Source organism: Brienomyrus brachyistius, chromosome 7 (assembly GCF_023856365.1).
Source record: "Brienomyrus brachyistius isolate T26 chromosome 7, BBRACH_0.4, whole genome shotgun sequence".
NCBI lineage: Eukaryota > Metazoa > Chordata > Actinopteri > Osteoglossiformes > Mormyridae > Brienomyrus > Brienomyrus brachyistius.
The window spans coordinates 30878087-30899132 of NC_064539.1; the positions used below are offsets into that span (position 1 = coordinate 30878087).

At 44.0% G+C, this 21046-nt stretch overlaps 1 protein-coding gene and 1 long non-coding RNA gene across 23 annotated transcripts in view; one reads left to right on the forward strand and one right to left on the reverse strand.

The window, feature by feature from the left end:
• Window positions 1-16616, reverse strand: part of LOC125746340 (uncharacterized) — a 38874-nt gene extending 22258 nt beyond the window's left edge. The window contains exons 1-3 of one of the 2 annotated variants that reach the window (XR_007398943.1): window positions 16535-16616; window positions 7137-7296; window positions 1031-1146 (exon numbers count right to left, since the gene is read on the reverse strand). This is a non-coding gene — a long non-coding RNA (uncharacterized LOC125746340). Of the gene's footprint in view, window positions 1-926; window positions 1147-7136; window positions 7297-16534 lie in introns of those variants that run through there. The other variant, XR_007398942.1, reaches the window with a different exon arrangement.
• Window positions 1-21046, forward strand: part of LOC125746309 (zinc finger protein 501-like) — a 59212-nt gene that overhangs the window by 23115 nt on the left and 15051 nt on the right. For 2 of the 21 annotated variants that reach the window (XM_049020157.1, XM_049020162.1), the window contains exons 4-5: window positions 1698-1809; window positions 7730-8658. In XM_049020157.1, coding sequence (XP_048876114.1) covers window positions 1698-1809; window positions 7730-8658 — 1041 coding nt within the window. The other 19 variants (XR_007398934.1, XR_007398935.1, XR_007398936.1 and 16 more) reach the window with 19 other exon arrangements.

Consider the following 21046-nt stretch of genomic DNA (forward strand, 5'->3'; position numbering starts at 1 on the left):
TTAATGATGACTAGCGCGGTCTCACGCCATATATTTATTTTTGCCGGAGACGGAAGCAGATTCGCCAAGTTTGGGTAGCCGAGTAAAAATAAATAAAACCAATGAAGAAAATTACTTAAATATGACAACCACGCATGCAGTTGTAAGGGTGATGTAGCAGTTTATGGATGCAAAATGGAATCCCTTAGGAAAAGAGATTACTCTTCAAGTATATATTTTAAGTAATCCTGAAGTATGTCCATGGACAGTTCCGAATTTTTCAGTTTTCCAATGTTGACGAATCTGCCATCACCACATACATCATAACATCGGTTTGGCCACTATTAACGCCCAAAGCCTTTTCGTGGCTCTATGCAATAATGTATTTTACGGAAGCGCATTGCCTTCACAGTTTTGCCAGGAGGTTATATGATTTTTTTATTCTCTGCAGTTAAATTTTAATAATAAGAAAACTGTAAGAACATCCCAGATATTAGAAATAAAAAAATATTTGAATAGAGAACTTACTTTAGGTTAATGTTTTGCCGGTGTGCTCATCATTGTTACTGTGTTATTATAATGTTTCTCCTTAGGGAATACCTAGCATTTACTAACAGAGCAACGTGAACTGCGGGCTTTTCACCAAAGCCAAGGAACGACTGGCTGCACTTGATCCCCAAGCTGGTAAGTTCAGCTTTAGTTTTGTTATTTCAGGTCAGACCATGGACATGTAGAGTAGAGGCAGCTCCAGCCTCCAGGACTGCATCCTCTTCATAAGTCCATCCAGCTGTGATGATGGGACTTCATTTTCTGTTTGCACAATTATAAAGGAATTCTGCGGTTTTCACATGTCCTGTTACTCTGCTGTGCTATTATTGCCATTTATTTAGTGTCTCTGCAGTTGACTGATAACAGGCACAGAGTCCCATCCCACAGAGTCACACACTGCCACATTAGGCAGGACAAGTTTCCAGATACTTCGGATCTTCATCCTGATGACCCAGTTAGAGCAGAGCTGAGAGCTCAGAGTCTGATGCAGCAGGACAGATACCTCGTGTGTGTTATGATTCTGCTAAATGAACAACTTCAGTATATGGTCATCATTCCCTTTCTGCTCACAGACGTCCCCCTGCAGGGCTGTGCCCAGCTGCAGCATGGACCAGAAACCTCCCCAGCTAAGTGTGGCTGATGTGAAGGAGGAAGTGCAGGACGTCCTCATATCGGATGTGGACGGGGCCGGGCACAGCAGCCCTGACAAGGTGAAATGGAGCGCTGCTGGTGTGGGGCCCAGCTGCCTTCTGCACTCACAGGTTGCTCACCTTGCTCGTTAGTATCCAGGCAACTGCATGACCTTTGACCTTTCTGAAGTCATCTGGGATTTTACAGTCTCTGTCGGTCCTGCCTCCAGCCATGTAGCTATGGCAGTGAATCTGCATCTAAACACCTTCACAGGCCTGCTGTCATGTCAGCTGTGCTTTTCCCCTGTAGTACCTTCAGCAGTGAGCTGCTTAGATGGATTAGGAGTGGAGAGAGAGCAGCAGCTTGAGGGCAGCGTGTGTTCAGTATCAATCATGAGTCTCCTGTATGACGCCTGGTAAAGACATTGGTAGACCTGGCCCTGCTTCTTTGTGTGATGCTGAAACATGTTGCTTTCAGTCCCATAGACCAGATTAACTCTTTACAGAATAATTTTATTGACTTTATTCTCTTTTCCTCAGAAAGCAGAGAGTACAGTGTGTCCCGTCTTTAATGGGGGGGTGAAAGAAGAATCAGTGTTTCAGGACGTGACTGAGGAGAAGCTGGATGGGAGTGTCAGACCTCCAAACTCAGGTGACAACAGAAATATCTTTCAGCTTCCAGAAAATTCCACATGCAGCATGCTCTTCTTTATGCCTCCTTATTCAGTCCAAACTCTCATTCCAGGGAGGAGAATGAACAAGTTCCCTTGTCCTTACTGTCCCATACTGCCGTATACGTCAGAGATTTTCGTCCAGAGACACATCAAGAAATCCCACCCTGAGAAGTTTGACCCCAGTGTGATACTGAAACTTCTCTGCTGCTCCCATTGTGGGAAGAGCTTCAGTCATGTCGGAGTCCTAAAGGAACATGAGCAGACTCACACTGGGGAAAAGCTGTACAAGTGCTTCCAGTGTGAGAAGAGCTTTAGTCATTTAAGATACCTAAAGAAGCACCAGCGGACTCACACAGGGGAGAGGCCCTTCAAGTGCTCCCATTGTGGGAAAAGCTTTAGTTATGTAGGAGCCCTAAAGGAGCATGAGCAGACTCACACTGGGGAAAGGCCTTACCAGTGCTTCCAGTGTGAGAAGAGCTTTAGTCATTTAAGATACCTAAAAAAGCACCAGCGGTATCACACAGGGGAGAGACCCTACCAGTGTTCCGAGTGTGGGAAGAGCTTCAGTCAGGTAATAAACCTGAAGTATCACCAGCGGATTCACACAGGGGAGAGGCCCTACCAGTGCTTGCAGTGTGGGAAGAGCTTCACTCGAGTAGAAAACCTGAAGAAGCACCAGCGGATCCACACAGGGGAGAGACCCTACCATTGCTTGCAGTGTGGAAAGAGCTTCACTCAAGCAGGCGTCCTAAAGACACACCAGCAAATTCACACAGGGGAGAGACCCTACCAGTGCTTGCAGTGTGGAAAGAGCTTCACTCAAGCAGGTGTCCTAAAGACACACCAGCGGATTCACACTGGGGAGAAGCCGTACCATTGCTCAAAGTGTGATAAGAGCTTCAGTGTTTTAGAAAAACTAAAGAAGCACCAGCGGATTCACACAGGGGAGAGGCCCTACCAGTGCTCCCAGTGTGGGAAAAGCTTCATTCATTTAGGAAACCTAAAGGACCACCAGCGGATTCACACGGGGGAGAGGCCATACCAGTGCTCACAGTGTGGGAAGAGTTTTATTCATTTAACAAACCTAAAGAAGCATCAGTGGATTCACACAGGGGAGAGGCCCTACCAGTGCTCTCAGTGTGGGAATAGCTTTAGTGCTTTAGAAAAACTAAAGGAGCACCAGCGGATTCACACTGGGGAGAGACCCTACCACTGTTCCTACTGTAAGAAGAGCTTCAGTCATGTAGGAACCCTAAAGATCCACCTGCGGATTCACACTGGGGAGAGACCCTACCAGTGCTCCCAGTGTGGGAAGACCTTTAGTCAAGTAGGAAACCTAAAGCACCACCAACGCATTCACACAGGGGAGAGGCCCTACCATTGTTCCGAGTGTGGGAAGAGCTTCATTCAAGCAGGAGTTCTAAAGAAGCACCAGCGGATTCACACAGGAGAGAAGCCCTTCCAGTGCTCCCAGTGTGGGAATAGCTTTAGTGCTTTAGGAAAGCTAAAGGAGCACCAGCGGATTCACACAGGGGAGAGACCCTACCAGTGTCCTTATTGTAAGAAGAGCTTCAGTCAAGTAGGAACCCTAAAGATCCACCTGCGGATTCACACAGGGGAGAAACCCTACCAGTGCTCCCAGTGTGGGAAGAGGTTCACTCAAGTAGGAGCCCTAAAGAAGCACCAGCGAATTCACACAAGGTAGAGGCCCTACCAGTGCTCCCAGTGTGGGAGGCACTTAAGTCAATGAGAAGAACATGAGACAAGTTTAATTGTTCTCACGGACAATCAAAAGAAAAAGCATGCTTTTATTTTACAGGGGCAGTAACTGGAAATGTGATTCCAAATGGTTCATCCGCTTCCTGCACAGCAGTGTTCCCTAAGTTGTAAGTAAATAAATGAACAAACAACCAAATAAAAAAAAAATTGTGGCCATTTGCAGGGATTCGAATTCGTTTCAGGTATTTCTGATTCTAATGCTTAAGGGATTCTGTTGTGATGAAAGGTACTTGTGCCCTTTCACCAAGTCTGTAAATGATCTGCTCTTCCATGCAGTAGCACCGTTGACTTTTCCCATCCATATCAAGCACAATATAATTACGTTTTACTCCAGTCCTCGACTCCTGCCATCCATTAGCTTAACTAATCCCTGACTGCCCTTGTTTTTTGCACATTACCGCTGTGAACATACCTTAATAAATGCGTAACAAGTGCAGGAGTACATGTCAAGGGTTCATGGGTTTTTTTTTGTCACATGCCTTATGGAGTCAGACTATAAGCTGCAGTGAAATGTAAGGTAGTTAACTCCACCATATAAACAATGACAGCCGAAGTTTAAAGTAGCAATATGAAAAGGAATAGAGATAAAAATGTTGCACTGAAAGCAAAAGTTAGTTGGTGAATGGGCCTCTGCAGGGAATGGTGCAGTAAATACAGAGGGCAGCTTGTGTTCAGTACCAAAACAGTACAACAAGCACAGTGAGTTATTTACAGCAATGGGGTTTTTGCTTGTTAAAAGGGTAACAGTGCAAACTGAGCAGAAACAACTGGGTCTATCAGCTGTTTGGGAGGGTGACTATTTCGGTGCACGGTGAACTGTAGCGCTTGGTAGAGAGAAGTTCAACGAGGCCATGACCGACCTTTGGGTGAGGGGTCTGTGGTGATTTTTCCCTGATTGTTTCCTGACTCGGGATGAATACAGGTCTGGCAGGGGTCAGGTTAAACGTTTCCATTGCAGATACGGTGCTGGGAGACTCCTCGAGGTCCACCACCATCTGCATGGTTTTGAGCATGATCAGCTCCTGCTCGTTACAATCATCCCAAAGGGCCAGCAGTTCAGCCTCCCACCTGCATGCAGACACGTCACCATTACTGATGACTCCAGTGACTATTGTGTCATGTGCATATTTGAGGAGTTAGACAGTGGGGTGCTTGGAAGTGCAGCTTGTTGATGTAGAGGGAGAGAAGCAGTGTGGATGTTATTCCAACAGCATACAAGCTGTTGTCCATTACTGTATTAATTTGGCTCAGTTCTTTGCACAATATTGATTAATACTGTTACATTTAAATCCATAAAACGTCACCAGTTTCAGAAAATATATGTCTTGACTAAATGACTTGCGGAGGATTTTCACTAATACTTGATATGAAAAATGAAGATTAGGACATTTTGACAAATGTGCAATTCAACGTCTTCCGGCATAAATAAATGAATAAATGAGCGAATAGTGCGTGTGCATCCGTGTGCAAGTGTACTTGTAAATATTCGGAATAAATGAGGTGTGTCCAAGCACAGCAGGAGTAGGCACAGCGTCACGGCGTTTGTCGTATTGCGTATTACGTCATTATGGTCGATACGTCTTGACGTTATGTTCACTGGAGGAGCTGGAAGAAATGTGAGAGATGTAGGGTGAGTATCATGGATGAGTGATGCGATTGGTTTTCATTTCGATTTGATGCTAAGTAATACTAAGGCTGGTATCCCGATGCCGATATTCGGTGCCGGCCAAAGCCTTTTTGGGGCCCTTAGCAAAATTACACGTACGCGCACTACATTCCCAAAAGAAAAAACAAACTGGAGTTCTTGGTTTCGAAATAGGATTCGTACGGTCATGGAAATAAAAAAAAAAATCATGGAATTAAGAATTCATATTTTCCAGACCTAGAAAAGTATTGGAAAATGAAAAATATCAGAAAGTTTAGGAAAAGTCGCAGGATTTTTAAAAAATGATGTTTTTAATCAACATCCGTAATATAACCCAGTGTCTTTGGCGGAGTAACTTAGTTATACTTTCCGCGGTGTCGGCGGCATCAAAATACGCGTTTAAAAAAACCCCTGCGTTTAAAAAATGTCTGATAGACCTAATATTTTTCCAGTCAAGGGCAAAGAGTTCAGTCTGTAATACATTTTATTGGTTGTTGTATAGTGTGTCTTATGTTGCAAGAACGAAGTAATGTTAAGTTGAAGTGTACCCAAAATGTTATAGAATGATGGGCTGAGGTATCTAATGTTAATTAAAAAGTGTGAGTATGTATGTGTATTGTCAGCGTCATTCATTTACAGTGGTTCTGTAGATGTTAAAGGAGAAAATGATTTTTATATAATAAAGAAATGTTGCTAACTTGAAGAGTAGAATGTGTGAAGACTATGAAGTCAAAATGTCAGACGGTACGAAAGAAAGACGTACGTCCGTCCGTGTGTGTGGTGTTTTGAGAGGCAACAGCGCGCTTTGCAAATAAATACTTAACGTGCTATCCGTGGGGGAAAAAAGATTTCTTCGTTGAAGTATCAGACAGTATAAAAATTTGTATGTGAGTGGGTGTCATTCAAGGGGTTACTAGGGATGTCACTGTCGATTATATTAACAATCGAGTAATCTACAGACTAATCGGACGAATCGAATTATTTATTACGTATTTATACATGGCATTTCATGTACATGCAGTTCGCTACATCGCAAGGACTGCGATAGTCTGCTGCGTTTAAATCATCAAGAATTAGCGCTAAGACAATTGTACTCGGTCATAGGAAACAAAACTTTCTTTTACAAAATGTTTGTAAAGCTGACTGCATGGCTGGTGCTGGATTTTATACACCTGTGACAATTTCTCTGAATGAAACACCTAAATTCAATGATTAAGAGGTGTGTTTATATAGTGTACATCCATAGTCAAAGAATGAATACAAGATTATAACAATTGGTTCCTCAACACAAGGTACATGTGTTTAATGGTTTCATACAATGGTGATCACCTAACAACTTAGTTCACTTTTCTTGAGTGGGTGGAACAAAAAATCTTTCTTTGAAAGGCTGGGATTATACCTTTGGCAGGGATTATACCTATGGCAGGGATTTAGAGCTATGCTCTTATCGTTGCCACATGTAGTTTGTCATTGTTTTACAGATGATGGTTTGTTTTGCGCATTGGAGGAATAATATCTAGCAATGACTTGTTTTTAGTCTGGTGTGTATTTCAAGCTACGTTTACGTTATTTAGCTGTATCCAGGACCAGAGCCTTGTTGACGGGACCAACGGCCATATGGCACCTCTTGTCAGCTGCTGGATTTGAACTGCAACCTTCTTATCACAGACACAGAGTCCAGTCCCACGGGGCCACACCCCACCATTAAGCAGGAAAATGTTCCATATGCTTCAGATCTTCATCCTGATGACCCAGTTAGAGCAGAGCCGAAAGCTTCATGCCTGATGCTGCAGGACAGATACATCGTCTGTATCATGATTCTGGCTAATGAACAGGTTCAAAGCATGTTCATCGTTCCCAGCTGCAGCATGGACCAGAAACCTCCCCAGCTAAGTGTGGCAGATGTGAAGGAGGAAGTGCAGGACGTCCTCATATCGGATGTGGACGGGGCCGGGCACAGCAGCCCTGACAAGGTGAAATGATATTTGTGTTCAGTATCAGTCAGGAAAAATGTTTCCTGTATGATACCTGGTTGATAGACCTGGTCCTGCTTCTTTGTGTGATGCTGAAACATGTTGCTTTCAGTCCCATAGACCAGATTAACTCTTTACAGAAGAATTTTTGACTCTATTCTCTTTTCCTCAGAAAGCAGAGAGTATAATGTGTCCCATTTTTAATGGGGGGGTGAAAGAAGAAACAGTGTTTCAGGACGTGACTGAGCAGAAGCTGGAGGGGGTTGTCAGACCTCCAATCCCAGGTGAGTTTAAGAAAATCTTCTAGCTTGCAGAAAATTCCTCATGCAGAATCCCACAGATTTCTAGTGCTGTCTACAATTTGTATTACTGAATTCTTGTTCTATTAGACTCTACTGCAGTAGACTTTATTTCTCCTGAATCCATCACTTTTGTTCTCATTACCAAATTTATGTTTGCTCTTCTTCATGCCTCTTTATTCAGACCAATCTCTCATGTCAGGGAGGAGAATGAACAAGTTCCCTTGTCCTTACTGTCCCATACTGCCGTATACATCAGAGACTTACGTCCAGAGACACATCAAGTTATCCCACCCTGAGAAGTTTGATCCCAGTGTGATACTGAAACTTCTCTGCTGCTCCCATTGTGGGAAGAGGTTCAGTCATTTAGGACACCTAAAGAAGCACCAGCTGATACACATTGGGGAGGGGCCCTACCAGTGCTCCCAGTGTGGGAAGAGCTTCAGTCATGTTGGACCTCTAAAGGAACACGAGCGGACTCACACTGGAGTGAAGCCGTACCAGTGCTCTCAGTGTGAGAAGAGTTTCAGTTACTTACGATACCTAAAGATACACCAGCAGATTCACACAGGGGAGAGGCCCTACCACTGCTCCCAGTGTGGGAAGAGCTTCGGTCATGTCGCAAACCTAAAGAATCACCAGCGGATTCACACAGGGGAGAGGCCCTACCATTGCTCCCAATGTGGGAAGAGCTTCGGTCAATTAGGAGCCCTAAAGAAGCACCAGCCAATTCACACAGGAGAAAGACCCTACCAGTGCTTGCAGTGTGGGAAGACCTTTGGTCAGTTAGGAAACCTAAAGTACCACCAGCGGATTCACACGGGGGAGAAACCCTACCAGTGTTCCCAGTGTGGAAAGAGCTTCAGTCATGTAGGAAGCCTAAAGAATCACCAGCGGATTCACACAGGGGAGAGGCCCTACCAGTGCTCCCAGTGTGGGAAGAGCTTCACTCAAGCAGGTGTCCTAAAGAAGCACCAGCGGATTCACACAGGGGAGAGGCCCTACCAGTGCTCCCAGTGCGGGAACAGCTTTAGTCATTTAAGAGCCCTAAAGGTGCATGAGCACACACACACTGGGGTGAAGCCATACCACTGCTCCCAGTGTGAGAAGACCTTCAGTGCTTTAGAGAAACTGAAGAAGCATGAGCGGATTCACACGGGGGAGAGACCTTACCAGTGCTCCCAGTGTGGGAAGAGCTTCATTCATTTAGGAAACTTAAAGGACCACCAACGGATTCACACAGGGGAGAGGCCCTACCAGTGCTCCCAGTGTGGGAAGAGCTTCAGTCATTTAACAAACCTAAAGAAGCACCAGCGGATTCACACAGGAGAGAGGCCTTTCCAGTGCTCTCAGTGTGGGAACAGTTTCAGTGCTTTAGGAAAACTAATGGAACACCAGCGGATTCACACTGGGGAGAGGCCCTACCAGTGTTCCTATTGTAAGAAGAACTTCAGTCAAGTAGGAACCCTAAAGATCCACCTGCGGATTCACACAGGGGAGAGGCCCTACCAGTGCTTCCAGTGTGGGAAAAGATTCACTCAAGTAGGAACCCTAACAAAGCACCAGCGGACTCACACAGGGTAGAGACCCTACCAGTGCTCCCAGTGTGGGAAGAGCTTCAGTCAATGAGGAGAACTAAAGTGACATGCTCTGACTCAGGGGAAGCAGTGATAGTATGATGAATGAACATTTTGCTGTATGGCAGGATTGTGTGTAGGCTGTATCCACAGACTGGCTTGTATCTCCTGAGCTTGACTGATGTTGTTTGATCCTGTCCAACCCCTGTGAGGGACTGCTGGAAGTGGGTAGCTGATAACAGGGCTACTCTGCTGGGTTTGACCCTCAGCAACCACACTGTCCCTTGGTCAAAAATATCACGACCCTGATTCACAATAAAAGTTGTTCACCTGGAGACAGGTTCGAGTGCTTTTTGAGCTCCCTGGGTACACTTACATACAGTGTGGATTCAGCCGCCATGGTCCATGCTGCTCCTAATGTCCAACGGCGAGGTGCTGACTGGGAAGGAACTGAACAAAAAACATGGAGACTTAAATACTGCCCCCATACAGTCCTGCAGGAATACCTCATCCCTGGGTAGGAAGCACACTGGGTCTCGCACAGACGGGCCTCAGATCTTCCCTTTTAGCTTGTAAAAGCAGACTGTCTGGGTTCCTCATGTCCTTTGTTTGTTTGTTTCTAGTTTTGGTTAAGATGTAGTTTAAGTTTGGAGCGTCTGTGAGAACGTAAAGAAAAGGGATGGCTTTTATTTTGCAGGGGCAGTAACTGGAAAGGTGATTACAAATCGGTCATCCACTTCCTGCACAGCAGCACCTCTGAATTATAAATATGGACGAACAGATTAATGAATAATGCAATGTTCACCCAGTTGCAAGCATTTCGATTTTGTTTGATATTTTGCATTCTAATGCTTTTTGGAATAGTATTTTGAAGAAAAGTTTTTGTGCACTTTCACGGTCCGGTTCATGAACACGTTTTCAGAACATCTGCTCATTAATGATTCAAAATTTTTGACATCTGTGCAGTTACACTTTTGTGCGACGTTAGATGCAAAATCATTCTCCAATATTGATGTTAAGTGTGAATGGAGTATAAGTGGCATAGTTATTAGAATTTAAGAGCAGAAGGTTGACACTGATTAAGCAGCATTGAGAGTTAATAACGGCCTTTGCTCAGCTTCTCAGTCCTGGCCTTGTGGCTGAGGGGACGTTTCCTTTAATGCAGCCTCTGCAAATGTCTATGGCTTAGGTGTCATGTGACTGCAATTACCTGTTTTCTCCTGCCTCTATTTTGCCCTTTTGCCGGATAGGGGGTGCCAGTCCATCACGTGTCATACACACACAACCACACAGTTGGGCGCTTTAGGGATGCAAACCTGGAACTTTAAATTGCAGATGAAATCCTGCGCAACACGGGGGAGCCCATACACCAGTGATGTTAATCAAATGAGGCTGAGATAATGGGTAATTTCATTCTCTTTATGCATTTTAACAAATCCAAATTTCAGAAATCGCAATATTTTGGTTTATTGCTTTTCAGAACATTTATTTATTGCTTATATAACTTCAACGAAGTACAGTGCAAACTTTTGTTCATTATATCATCTGGCTCAGTTCTTTGCGCAATACTGATGAGTATTTTTAGGGTTAAATTAGAAAAAACGTGACCAGTTTCAACAAACGTAAAGACACCCGGTTAGTAATGGCAAAATATTTGGAGTTATTCAGTTGGGGGATTGATTTTTACTTAATATGAATTTTTTTTTTTTTCATTTTTTGACCTGTGCAATTCAATGGCATCGGCCAGAAAATATATTCTGTAAAAATGGGCGTGGCCAAGTACAGGAGTATTGGGCGTAGCGTCATGGCGTGAAGCGTATTACGTATTGCGTCATTATGGTCGTTACGTCAGCGTAGTTCTGCTCGGCAATGGAATAGCAGGAAGGAATATGAGGGACGCAAGGTGAATGCTATGGAGGGGCGATACCACTGATTTTCTTTTTTATTCGATACAAGGTAATGTCGATGTTGGTATCCCGGTGGCAATATTTCGTGTCGGTTCAAACTTTTTTGGGCCCTAAGTAAATGTTAGGATAGCGGGAGGATTAAGTTTCGGGTGGGGGCGGATAAAATCTGAACCGGGCACTGAACTCACACGTATTCCCCACTTAGTACACTGCATAGTATTTATCACATTTGAACTTTACTATATATGTATTGGTTATTTTATGCATTATTATTAACATGTTACGTTTTGTCTTGTACCTTTACACCGTTCAGAGAATTGCTGATTCAATCTCGTAGTGCTGACATGTACAATAATAACAATAAAGCACTGAACTGAAATTTTCCGAGTGTGGGGTAGTGGAGGAGAGGGGATGCCGCCGGCCCACTAAAAGTACCCCCCCCCTTATGGGTGCAGCTGCCTCGTTGGAGTGTATATTCTGGGGGGGGGGGGGGAGGTGTTCTAAAAAGCGATTTAGGGCTCATTAACGCAGATAAGCTTAAAATTATTTATACCCATTCCAAGTTTTGATATATTGTGAGGAGTTCTTTGACTAATTGGGTTAATCTGGCTGCAGATGACATAAGTATGTGACAAAATATGGTTTTGTGCCATATGTTAGCCATTAATGAAAAACATTTTTTTAACTTTTTTTTTAAAATGCCATGTCCAAAATTATTCACACCCTGTGAAACTGTGCTCATTTTTGAGAAAATGAAACCTGAACTGGACCTGGTAATTACTACCATGTTCTAGAGCATTCTAATCACCTCTAAAATGAGCATAGCTGAGGCATTAGTCGATTACCAGTCAACTGAAAGTCATGGAAAAACCAAAGAGCTTGGCGAGGACCTCGGGTTCTGCACACAAAATGAGGAAAGGCCACAAAGTTTTATCCAAATGTTTTTAAGTGCAGTGGCCACAGTACAAAGCGTAATCAAAACGTAAATGGAGGCCCCCACTGTGAAAAAATCTTAAAGGGTGTGATAGGAAGCAGAAAGTAACCCCTGCATTGTCAAGAATGTTAGTGCTAAAGGCCAGGAAGAATCCAAGGATCACCGCCAAGGATCACCGCCAAGGATCACCGCCAAGGATCACCGCCAAGGATCACCGCCAAGGCCATCCTGACGAATCTGAGTAATTATGGTGCCAACATCCCAGCAGACACTCCAGCGGACTAGGGATATAACAGTTACTGGTTTCATGATAAACCGTGGAAAATTTTTTGATGGTTAGTATTAGCATTTCAAAACTTAATAACCGTTAACATTGTGACTGATTATCATGCTTTGAAGAACAGTGTAATGTGTGGTGGACTGATGCAGTGCAGCAATATTGAGAAATGAGGTGATTTTCAGCGGAAACGACACCCTTTATTTAAGCCCTTAAAAGGACTAACACTAAACACAAAGTGGGTAAACAGGGAACTCTGACACCAGACTATAAAGCACACGTATGGTGGGTAGTTTACACAACAACTAGACCCACACAAGGACTGGACAGAGTTCACACAAGACACAGGCAAGGGCACCTACGACAACTGGGAACACAATATGTATTAACAATTACACAAACCAGGGTATTTTCCATTTTCCCAGCATGCTCCTGAGCTGTCACTGGGATCTGTCATATGCAGAGCCATCTCACCAGTGCTACATTATGTTAAAAATTGTACAGCATTAACCAAAAGTTAGCAATAGTCTCCCAGACACAGTTGTGCAGGTGAAGCATGCACCAAGGGTTTTTGTGGTGAAAGCATGGTGGTAGGAGGTGACAGCGCTCAGGAAGTTTTTCAGCTGTGCAGAGGACTAGGTCAGAGATGTGCTCCAATTTGGCTTTTGTAAGACTGCAGAAGGAAAACGCATTGAAGATGGTCACTTTATCGGCTGAACATGCAGAAAAGAAAATATCTGCACAGGGAGGCAACACGTCTAATCTTATAAGTCATCTTCATGACCACCGGTCTACTTTTTAGGGAATGCAAGGTAAGTTCACTTTTAGCTCAATGCATGATGTTGGAACTTCAGAATGGGGGAAAATGTTATAGTTTGTCTGACTACCTTGGTAATAGCTTGTCAGAAATGAAAATTGAATCTGTCCGTCTTATCTACTCTTGTAAAAACATTGCATGCTGTCAGTGGTGTAATGGAGCTGGCAATTTTGCCTGTGTGCTATTAAGAATGAATTCCGTTTACGTTTGTATTTGCATATTCTTGAAACCAAACACTGTTTACCACAAATGTATTTCCTTTATCTGTATAAAGTATTAGGACCACATTGAGGGGGGAAAAAAGATTTAAAGAATAAACTTGTAATGTTGGGCTGTGTGTTATTTTAGAGGGGAGAGTAACCAGTTTCAGGACGGAACAATACAGGTGGAAACAAACCACAGTTAATGATATTGGGATACAGTGTTTGTGTGTCATAATGCTAATGAAGCTTTTTTTTTTTTTTTTTTTAAAAAAACCCTTGGTTATTGTTTTATTTTACTTGCTACATTATTATTATTATTCTAATGTTTAAAGTGAGTAGTCCTGCTAGTTTTATTTGTGGTTTTCAGTATTGGTGAAATGATTTCAGTTTGTGTACCGGTTCTTTTCGAACATTTTCACCCCATTTTAACAACACTGTGATAATATCGATAACATGATAATTTTGGTCACGATAATCCTGATATTAAATTTTCATACCATTTCATCTGTGCAGTGGACACTGCATTAGGCTGATCTCCATGGAGGCTGACCACGGGGGGGGCTCCATTTCTCCAAGACAGAGACACATAAGCTTGCATAGCTTTTGCAAAAGCTCCGCTGGACAAAGGAGAAAGCTTCTGGTCATCAATTCTGTGGCTCGATGAGATGGAAATGGAATTGTTCCATTTGGCTTTCGTTCAAGCATGATGGTGGGACTGTAATGCTTTGGGGGTGTTTTTCAGCAAATGGGCCAGGCAGCTTTGTCAAAGTAAATCATGGAAAAAATAAGACTACATTAAGATCAGGCAACACACTACATTAAGTTTGCAGGAAAACGTGGCCTTGGACACCAGCAGAAGTGGCCAAGAAATGGTGAAGAGGAAACATCGACATTTTGAAGCCAGAGTTCGAATCTGAGTCCTATTGAGAATCTGTGGAGGGAATGATGATCAGAGGGAAAGCAAGGAAACGCTCCAACTTCAAAGAGGAGATATTTGAAAAGGCCCCAAAATCTTAGTTGGAGATGTTTGCTAGTGATTATAAGACCTGTTTGTTACGAGGGCAAATAAAGGCTTTGCCATTGACTTATTGAGAAAGGGGTATGAGTAATTTTGAAAGTGGCATTTTTTCTAAAAACTATTTCAATGTTTATTTTACATTTTTTTTTCATTTATGTATCTAGCACAATGTCTTACCATCTTTTGTCAAATGTTTATGTCTTTCCCAGCCGGAAGACACCCATTAGTCAAGTAAAAATGAGAATTAGGCTCTTCCAATTCATTTGGAAGTTGCATGTTTCTGGGGAGTGAATAGAAACCAAAAGACGTGATGATCACATGGGGAGAACATGCAGACTCCACTCACACGAAGCGGTGGTGTGTAGTGATGGTGTGAAACCTCTGTGCCTGTGAGTTGAAGATTGCTGGTTCAAGCCCTGGCCTCGGAATAATAGTTCATACGTGTCTGTATGGCCATGAGCAAGGCCTCTAACCCTCAGCTGCAGGGGTGCTGCATGCTGGCTGATGCTGTGCTGTGACCCCCAAGCTTGCACTCACCTGTATATGTGTCTTTGTGCCTCATGGATAACAAGGTAGGCAAAGGGCAGTATTCAAATATACCTGTGTGAATTGCAAGTGAATGATTATTTCTAGAACAGGAATTGATCAGGTTTACTCTACTAATTCAGGATTGTACACTAAACCCACTTTCTGGAATACCCTCCTGCTACCTGTAATAGTATTAATATTTAAATTACCATCCATCATCAGTAGTATAATGCAGCAGTATTTGATTGGAATGGCCGTCAGGGGCCAGTCGAATTTGAGGGGGTGGCCAGGGGTGGGTCTGTTTCTGAAGGCTAACAGCTGAAAGAGAAGAGAGAATTAAAGATTGTGTCAGTAATCCGCTACTCAGCGTGCTACCAGAGGGCAGGGGATCCGTGTCAGCAGATCGATCGGTCAGATTTATTGATGTTAGGTGGCATCATGGATGATCCCTTTGATCTAACCCCTGTAGGGCAGCTTCATCGGCAGCCAGTTTGAGCATTAGATTAGAGCTTCCATTCTCACTATGGATTTGTTATTGTTGGATTCCCCGAATGGGAATTTTGGGGTCAATCGGCCACCCCTGCATTCTTACCCCTTTAGTAACTCGGAAGGCATGTGACAGCTCTTTTTCTAGCTTCACTGAGAGGTTGTAAGGTGGAGGATCTGAAGCCGATCATATTTTGAGGGAAATCAGATCAGATCACTGAAACAGTGTCATTTAGTAGTGGCACATGAGAAGGCGCTTGTATACCTGTGAGCCTGATCACATTGACGTGTAAGATTTTTTAGGGGGGTGAGGAGAGTGCGTGGGAGGGCTTGAGATAGAAGTTCGGAGTGTTGGAGGAGTGATGGTGTCATCTGGGGAATTTACCTGCGCTGTTGTCGTACCCACAGCATCTATCATATTAGGGATGCAGGTTCATTTATTGCATTGGAGGAAAAATATCTAATTTGATTGTTTTTAGTTTGGTATGTATGTCTAACCAAGTTTGTGTTTTTTAGCTGCATCAAGGACCACAGGCAGAGGAGATGAAAAGCATTTACTAAATGAGCAACGTGAACTGCGGGCTTTTCACCAAAGCCAAGGAACGACTGGCTGCACTTGATCCCCAAGCTGGTAAGTTCAGCTTTCGTTGTGTTATTTCAGGTCAGACCATGGACATGTAGAGTAGAGGCAGCTCCAGCCTCCAGGACTGCATCCTCTTCATAAGTCCATCCAGCTGTGATGATGGGACTTCATTTTCTGTTTGCACAATTATAAAGGAATTCTGCGGTTTTCACATGTCCTGTCCGTCTGATATGCTGCTGTTAGCCATTTATCCAGCGCCCCTGGGGCAGTTTTCAGCATTAGGGGCCTTGCTGAAGAGCCCAGCACTGATATGAATTGAACTGGCAACCTTCTGATCACAGGCACAGAGTCCTGTGTCAGAGTCACACGCTGCCACATTAGTTCCCAGGTGCTTCAGATCTTCAACCTGATAACCCATGTAGGTAAATGAACAGGTTCAAAACATGTTCATCATTCCCTTTCTGCTCACAGACGTCCCCCTGCAGGGCTGTGGCCAGCTGCAGCATGGACCAGAAACCTCCCCAGCTAAGTGTGGCAGATGTGAAGGAGGAAGTGCAGGACGTCCTCATATCGGATGCGGACGGGGCCGGGCACAGCAGCCCTGACAAGGTGAAATGATACTTGTGTTCAGTATCAGTCAGGAAAAATGTGTCCTGTATGATGCCTGGTTGATAGACCTGGCCCTGCTTCTTTGTGTGATGCTGAAACATGTTGCTTTCAGTCCCATAGACCAGATTAAGTTTTTATAGAAGAATTTTATTGATACTGTTTTCTTTCCCTCAGAATGCAGAGAGTACAGTGTGTCCCGTCTTTAATGGGGAGGTGAAAGAAGAAACAGTGTTTCAGGACGTGACTGAGGGGAAGCTGGATGGGAGTGTCAGACCTCCAATCCCAGGTGACTATAAAAAAGAAACCTTCCAGCTTTTTGAGAAAATTGCACAGGCTGCATCAGACAGATACCTACTGCTGCCTGCAGTCTGTGCTACTGAATTCTTAGACTCCACTGCCATGGATATTATTTACCCTGAATCCATCACTTTTGTTCCCATTACCCATTTCCAAACTTATGTTTGCTCTTCTTCATGCGTCATTTTTCAGTCCAAGATGTCATACCAGGGAGGAGAATGAACAAGTTCCCTTGTCCTTACTGTCCCATACTGCCGTATACGTCAGTGATTTTCGTCCAGAGACACATCAAGTTATCCCACCCTGAGAAGTTTGACCCCAGTGTGATACTGAAACTTCTCTGCTGCTCCCATTGTGGGAAGAGGTTCAGTCATTTAGGAAACCTAAAGAAACATGAGAGGAGTCATACAGGTAAGAAGCCCTACCAGTGCTCCCAGTGTGGGAAGAGCTTCCGTCAAGAAGGAGCCCTAAAGGAGCACGAGCGGACTCATACAGGGGAGGGACCCCACCAGTGCTCCCATTGTGGGAAGAGCTTCAGTCATGTAGGAACCCTAAATATCCACCAGCGGATTCACAAAGTGGAGAGACCCTTCAAATGCTCCCAGTGTGGGATGAACATGGGTCAGTTAAGAAACCTAAAGGGCCATCAGCAGATTCATGCTGGGGCAAGACCCTTTAAGTGCTCCTGTTGTGGGAACGGCTTTAGTCATTTAGGAAAACTAAAAGAAGACCAGCAGATTTACACTGGGGAGAGACCCTACCAGTGTTCCCACTGTAAGAAGAACTTCAGTCAAGTAGGAGCCCTAAAAATTCACCTGCGGATTCACACAGGGGAGAGGCCCTACCAATGTCCCCACTGTAAGAAGAACTTCAGTCAAATAGGAGGCCTAAAGATCCACCAGCGGATTCACACAGGGGAGAGACCCTACCAGTGCTCCCAGTGTGGGAAGAACTTCAGTGATTTAGGAAACCTGAAAAAGCACGAGCGGATTCACACAGGGGAGAGGCCCTACCAGTGCTCCCAGTGTGGGAAGTGCTTCACTCATGTAGCAAGCCTAAAGAATCACCAGCGGATTCACACTGGGGAGAGACCCTACCAGTGCTTCCAGTGTGGCAAGAGCTTTACTCAAGCAGGAGTCCTAAAGAAGCACCAGAGGATTCACACTGGGGAGAGGCCCTATCAGTGCTCCCAATGTGGGATCAGCTTCAGGTACTTGCGAGCCTTGAAGGTGCATGAGCAGACTCACACTGGAGAGAAACTGTACCCCTGCTCCCAGTGTGCGAAGAGCTTCACTGCCTTAGAAAAACTAAAGAAGCATCAGAAGATTCACACAGGGGAGAGGCCCTACCAGTGTTCCCAGTGTGGGAAGAGCTTCATTCACTTAGGAAACCTAAAGGACCACCAGCGGATTCACACAGGGGAGAGGCCCTACCAGTGCTCCCAGTGTGGGAAGAGCTTCATTCATCTAACAAATCTAAAGAAGCACCAGCGAATTCACACGGGGGAGAGGCCCTTTCAGTGCTCTCAGTGTGGGAACAGCTTCAGTGTTTTAGGAAAACTAAAGGAACACCAGCGGATTCACACAGGGGAGAGACCCTACCAATGTTCTCACTGTAAGAAGAACTTCAGTCAAGTAGGAACACTCAAGATCCATCAACGAATTCACACAGGGGAGAGGCCCTACCAGTGTTCCCACTGTAAGAAGAACTTCAGTCAACTTGGAACCCTAAAAATCCACCAGCGGATTCACACAGGAGAGAGGCCCTACCAATGCTCCCATTGTGAGAAGAGCTTCACTCAAGTTGGAGCCCTCAAGAAACACCAGAGGGTTCACACAGGAGAGAGGCCATTCCGGTCAATGAGGAGACTCAGGGAAAGTAGTCATAGTGTGATTAATGGACAGTTTGCTATGTAGAAGGATTGTGTGTATGCTGTAGCCACAGAGAATGGCTTGTATCTCCTGAGCTTGCCTGAGGTTTCTTCTAGAACTGATCCTGTCCAACACCTCTGAGGGATTGCTGGAAGTGGGTAGTAGGGCTTCACAGCTGGGTTCTAGCCTCAGCACACACGTTATTCTTAGATCGACCTGGAAACAGGGTGGATTGCTGTACTTCCATTCAGTGTGGATACAGCTACCATGGTCGATGCTGCTCCTAATGGCCACAGTAGAGGTGCTGACTGCAGGCTTTACAGTACATAAAAACATAAGAAATTTACAAACAAGAGGAGGCCATTTGGCTCATCAAGCTCATTTGGGAAGAACTCAATTAATACCTGAGAGTTCTGAAAATCTTATCTAGCTCTGTTTTAAAGGAACCCAACGTTTTAGCTTGTATTACACTAAGAAGAAGACTATTCCATACTCTAACTACGCACTATGTAAAGGAGTGCTTTCTGAAATCTGGTTTAAAATGTTCTCCAACTAATTTCCATCTATGACCAAGAATTCTTGTATTTGAACTAATATTGAAGTAACTATTTGGTTGAACAGCATCCAGACCTGTTAGAATTTTATATACCTGGATCATGTCCCCCCTTAGTCTCCTTTGCTATGAAGACTTCAGCTCAGCTAACTTCTACTCATAAGACGTTCCTCTAAGACCAGGAATCATTCTTGTAGTCCTAGCCAGCAATGTCCTTCTTAAGGTGTGGTGACCAAACCCGCACACAGTATTCTAGGTGGGGTCTTACTAAGGAATTGTATTATCTTAGCATCACCACCCTTGACTTAATCTCCACACACCTAGAGATGTAACCCAACATCCTACTGGCCTTTTTAGTCGGTTCCCTACACTGGTGAGAGTTGGACATGGAAGTCAGCATCCACACCGAAGTCTTTCCAACAGGTTAAACTAATTGGCCTATAGTTAGATGGGTTACTTCTGTCTCCTGTTTTAATTCACAACCTTTTTGAATACAGCAACTACAGCGCAGGTACAGCATGTGGCCAGAGAGAAGCTGCCAGAAGGGACCCTAATGCTGGCACATGATGAAATGAGGAGAGGCTGGTCCAGGCTGTTGGAAGCCCCTCTCTGAATCAGGGGGGGTTTGCAGGCTGGGTGGGTTATGCTCAGAGTCCTGCAGGGGTATCTGAATGGGAACAGGTAGGGAGTACTCATGTTTATTATTGGTCAAAGTGGGCAGTGATGGTAAAGCCCAGGATAATATCAACAGTAATAATAAGCAGACGAGACCTTAACTACTGCCCCCCCCCCCCCCCCCCCCCCACTTAGCCCGTCCCTGTTCTTTATGTCCTTTATTGGCTGTAGTTCACATTCCATGTTCTCATGCACAATTTGTTTCCAGTCTTGGTTGAGGTGTAACTATCCAAAAAAGGGAAGGTTTTTTTGCAGGGGCAGTAATTAGAAAGGTAACTGTACAAACTTCCCGACCAGCAGCACCCCCTGAATTATAAATATATTAATGAATGATCAAATGAACGAATAATAAAATGTTCAGCCATTTGTAAGGATTTTGATTTTGTTTCAGATATATTTGATGTTTATAAATGCTTTTGGGATACTGTTTTGAAGAAACGGATTTGGGTTTCATTGGCCAATTTTTGCCCACATTTGGGAATCTGCGAAATGTCTCATGTTTTCAGATTCCATGCTTCCTGTCTGTTGGAAAGTTACTGACCGAATGTCAGGTGGGGCTGAGCACAGAGGGCTGCTTCACTCTTGAGCGGAGGAATGCCGGCGTGGTGATGTTAAAGGCCGAGTCCTGTTATGCAAGATTTTTTGGGATTTGGTGTAATAGTGGAACGTTTGAAACAGAAGGGAACTTGCCACGATTCTAGTGATCTGTTGAAGATCTGAGGGGATACTGGAGCCAGTTGATCTGAGAGTCAACCCCTGGCAGCGTAGAACACAAGGCAGGGGTGACAGTCCACATAACCACACAGCTGGGCTCTTTAGGGATGCAAAACTGGGTTTTTAAATTGCAGGTGAAATCCAGTGCAACATGGGGGAGACCACACACCAGTATTGTTAAGCAAATGTTGCTGAAAGAATGGGTAATTTAATTAACCTTTTTATATATATTTACAAATTCAAATTTCAGAAATCATAATATTTTAGTTTGTTTTTTTTCAGTACATCTATAAATTCATAATTTAAACAAAATATAAGTTTTTGTTCACCATTTTACCCTCTGGCTCAGTGCTTTGCACAATATTTTAGGTTTAATAAAAACGTGATCAGTTTAAATAAATGTACGCCTTTAATAAAATGCGGAACCGCAAAGAGGCCCCGTTACTAATATTAATAATATGTGTTATATA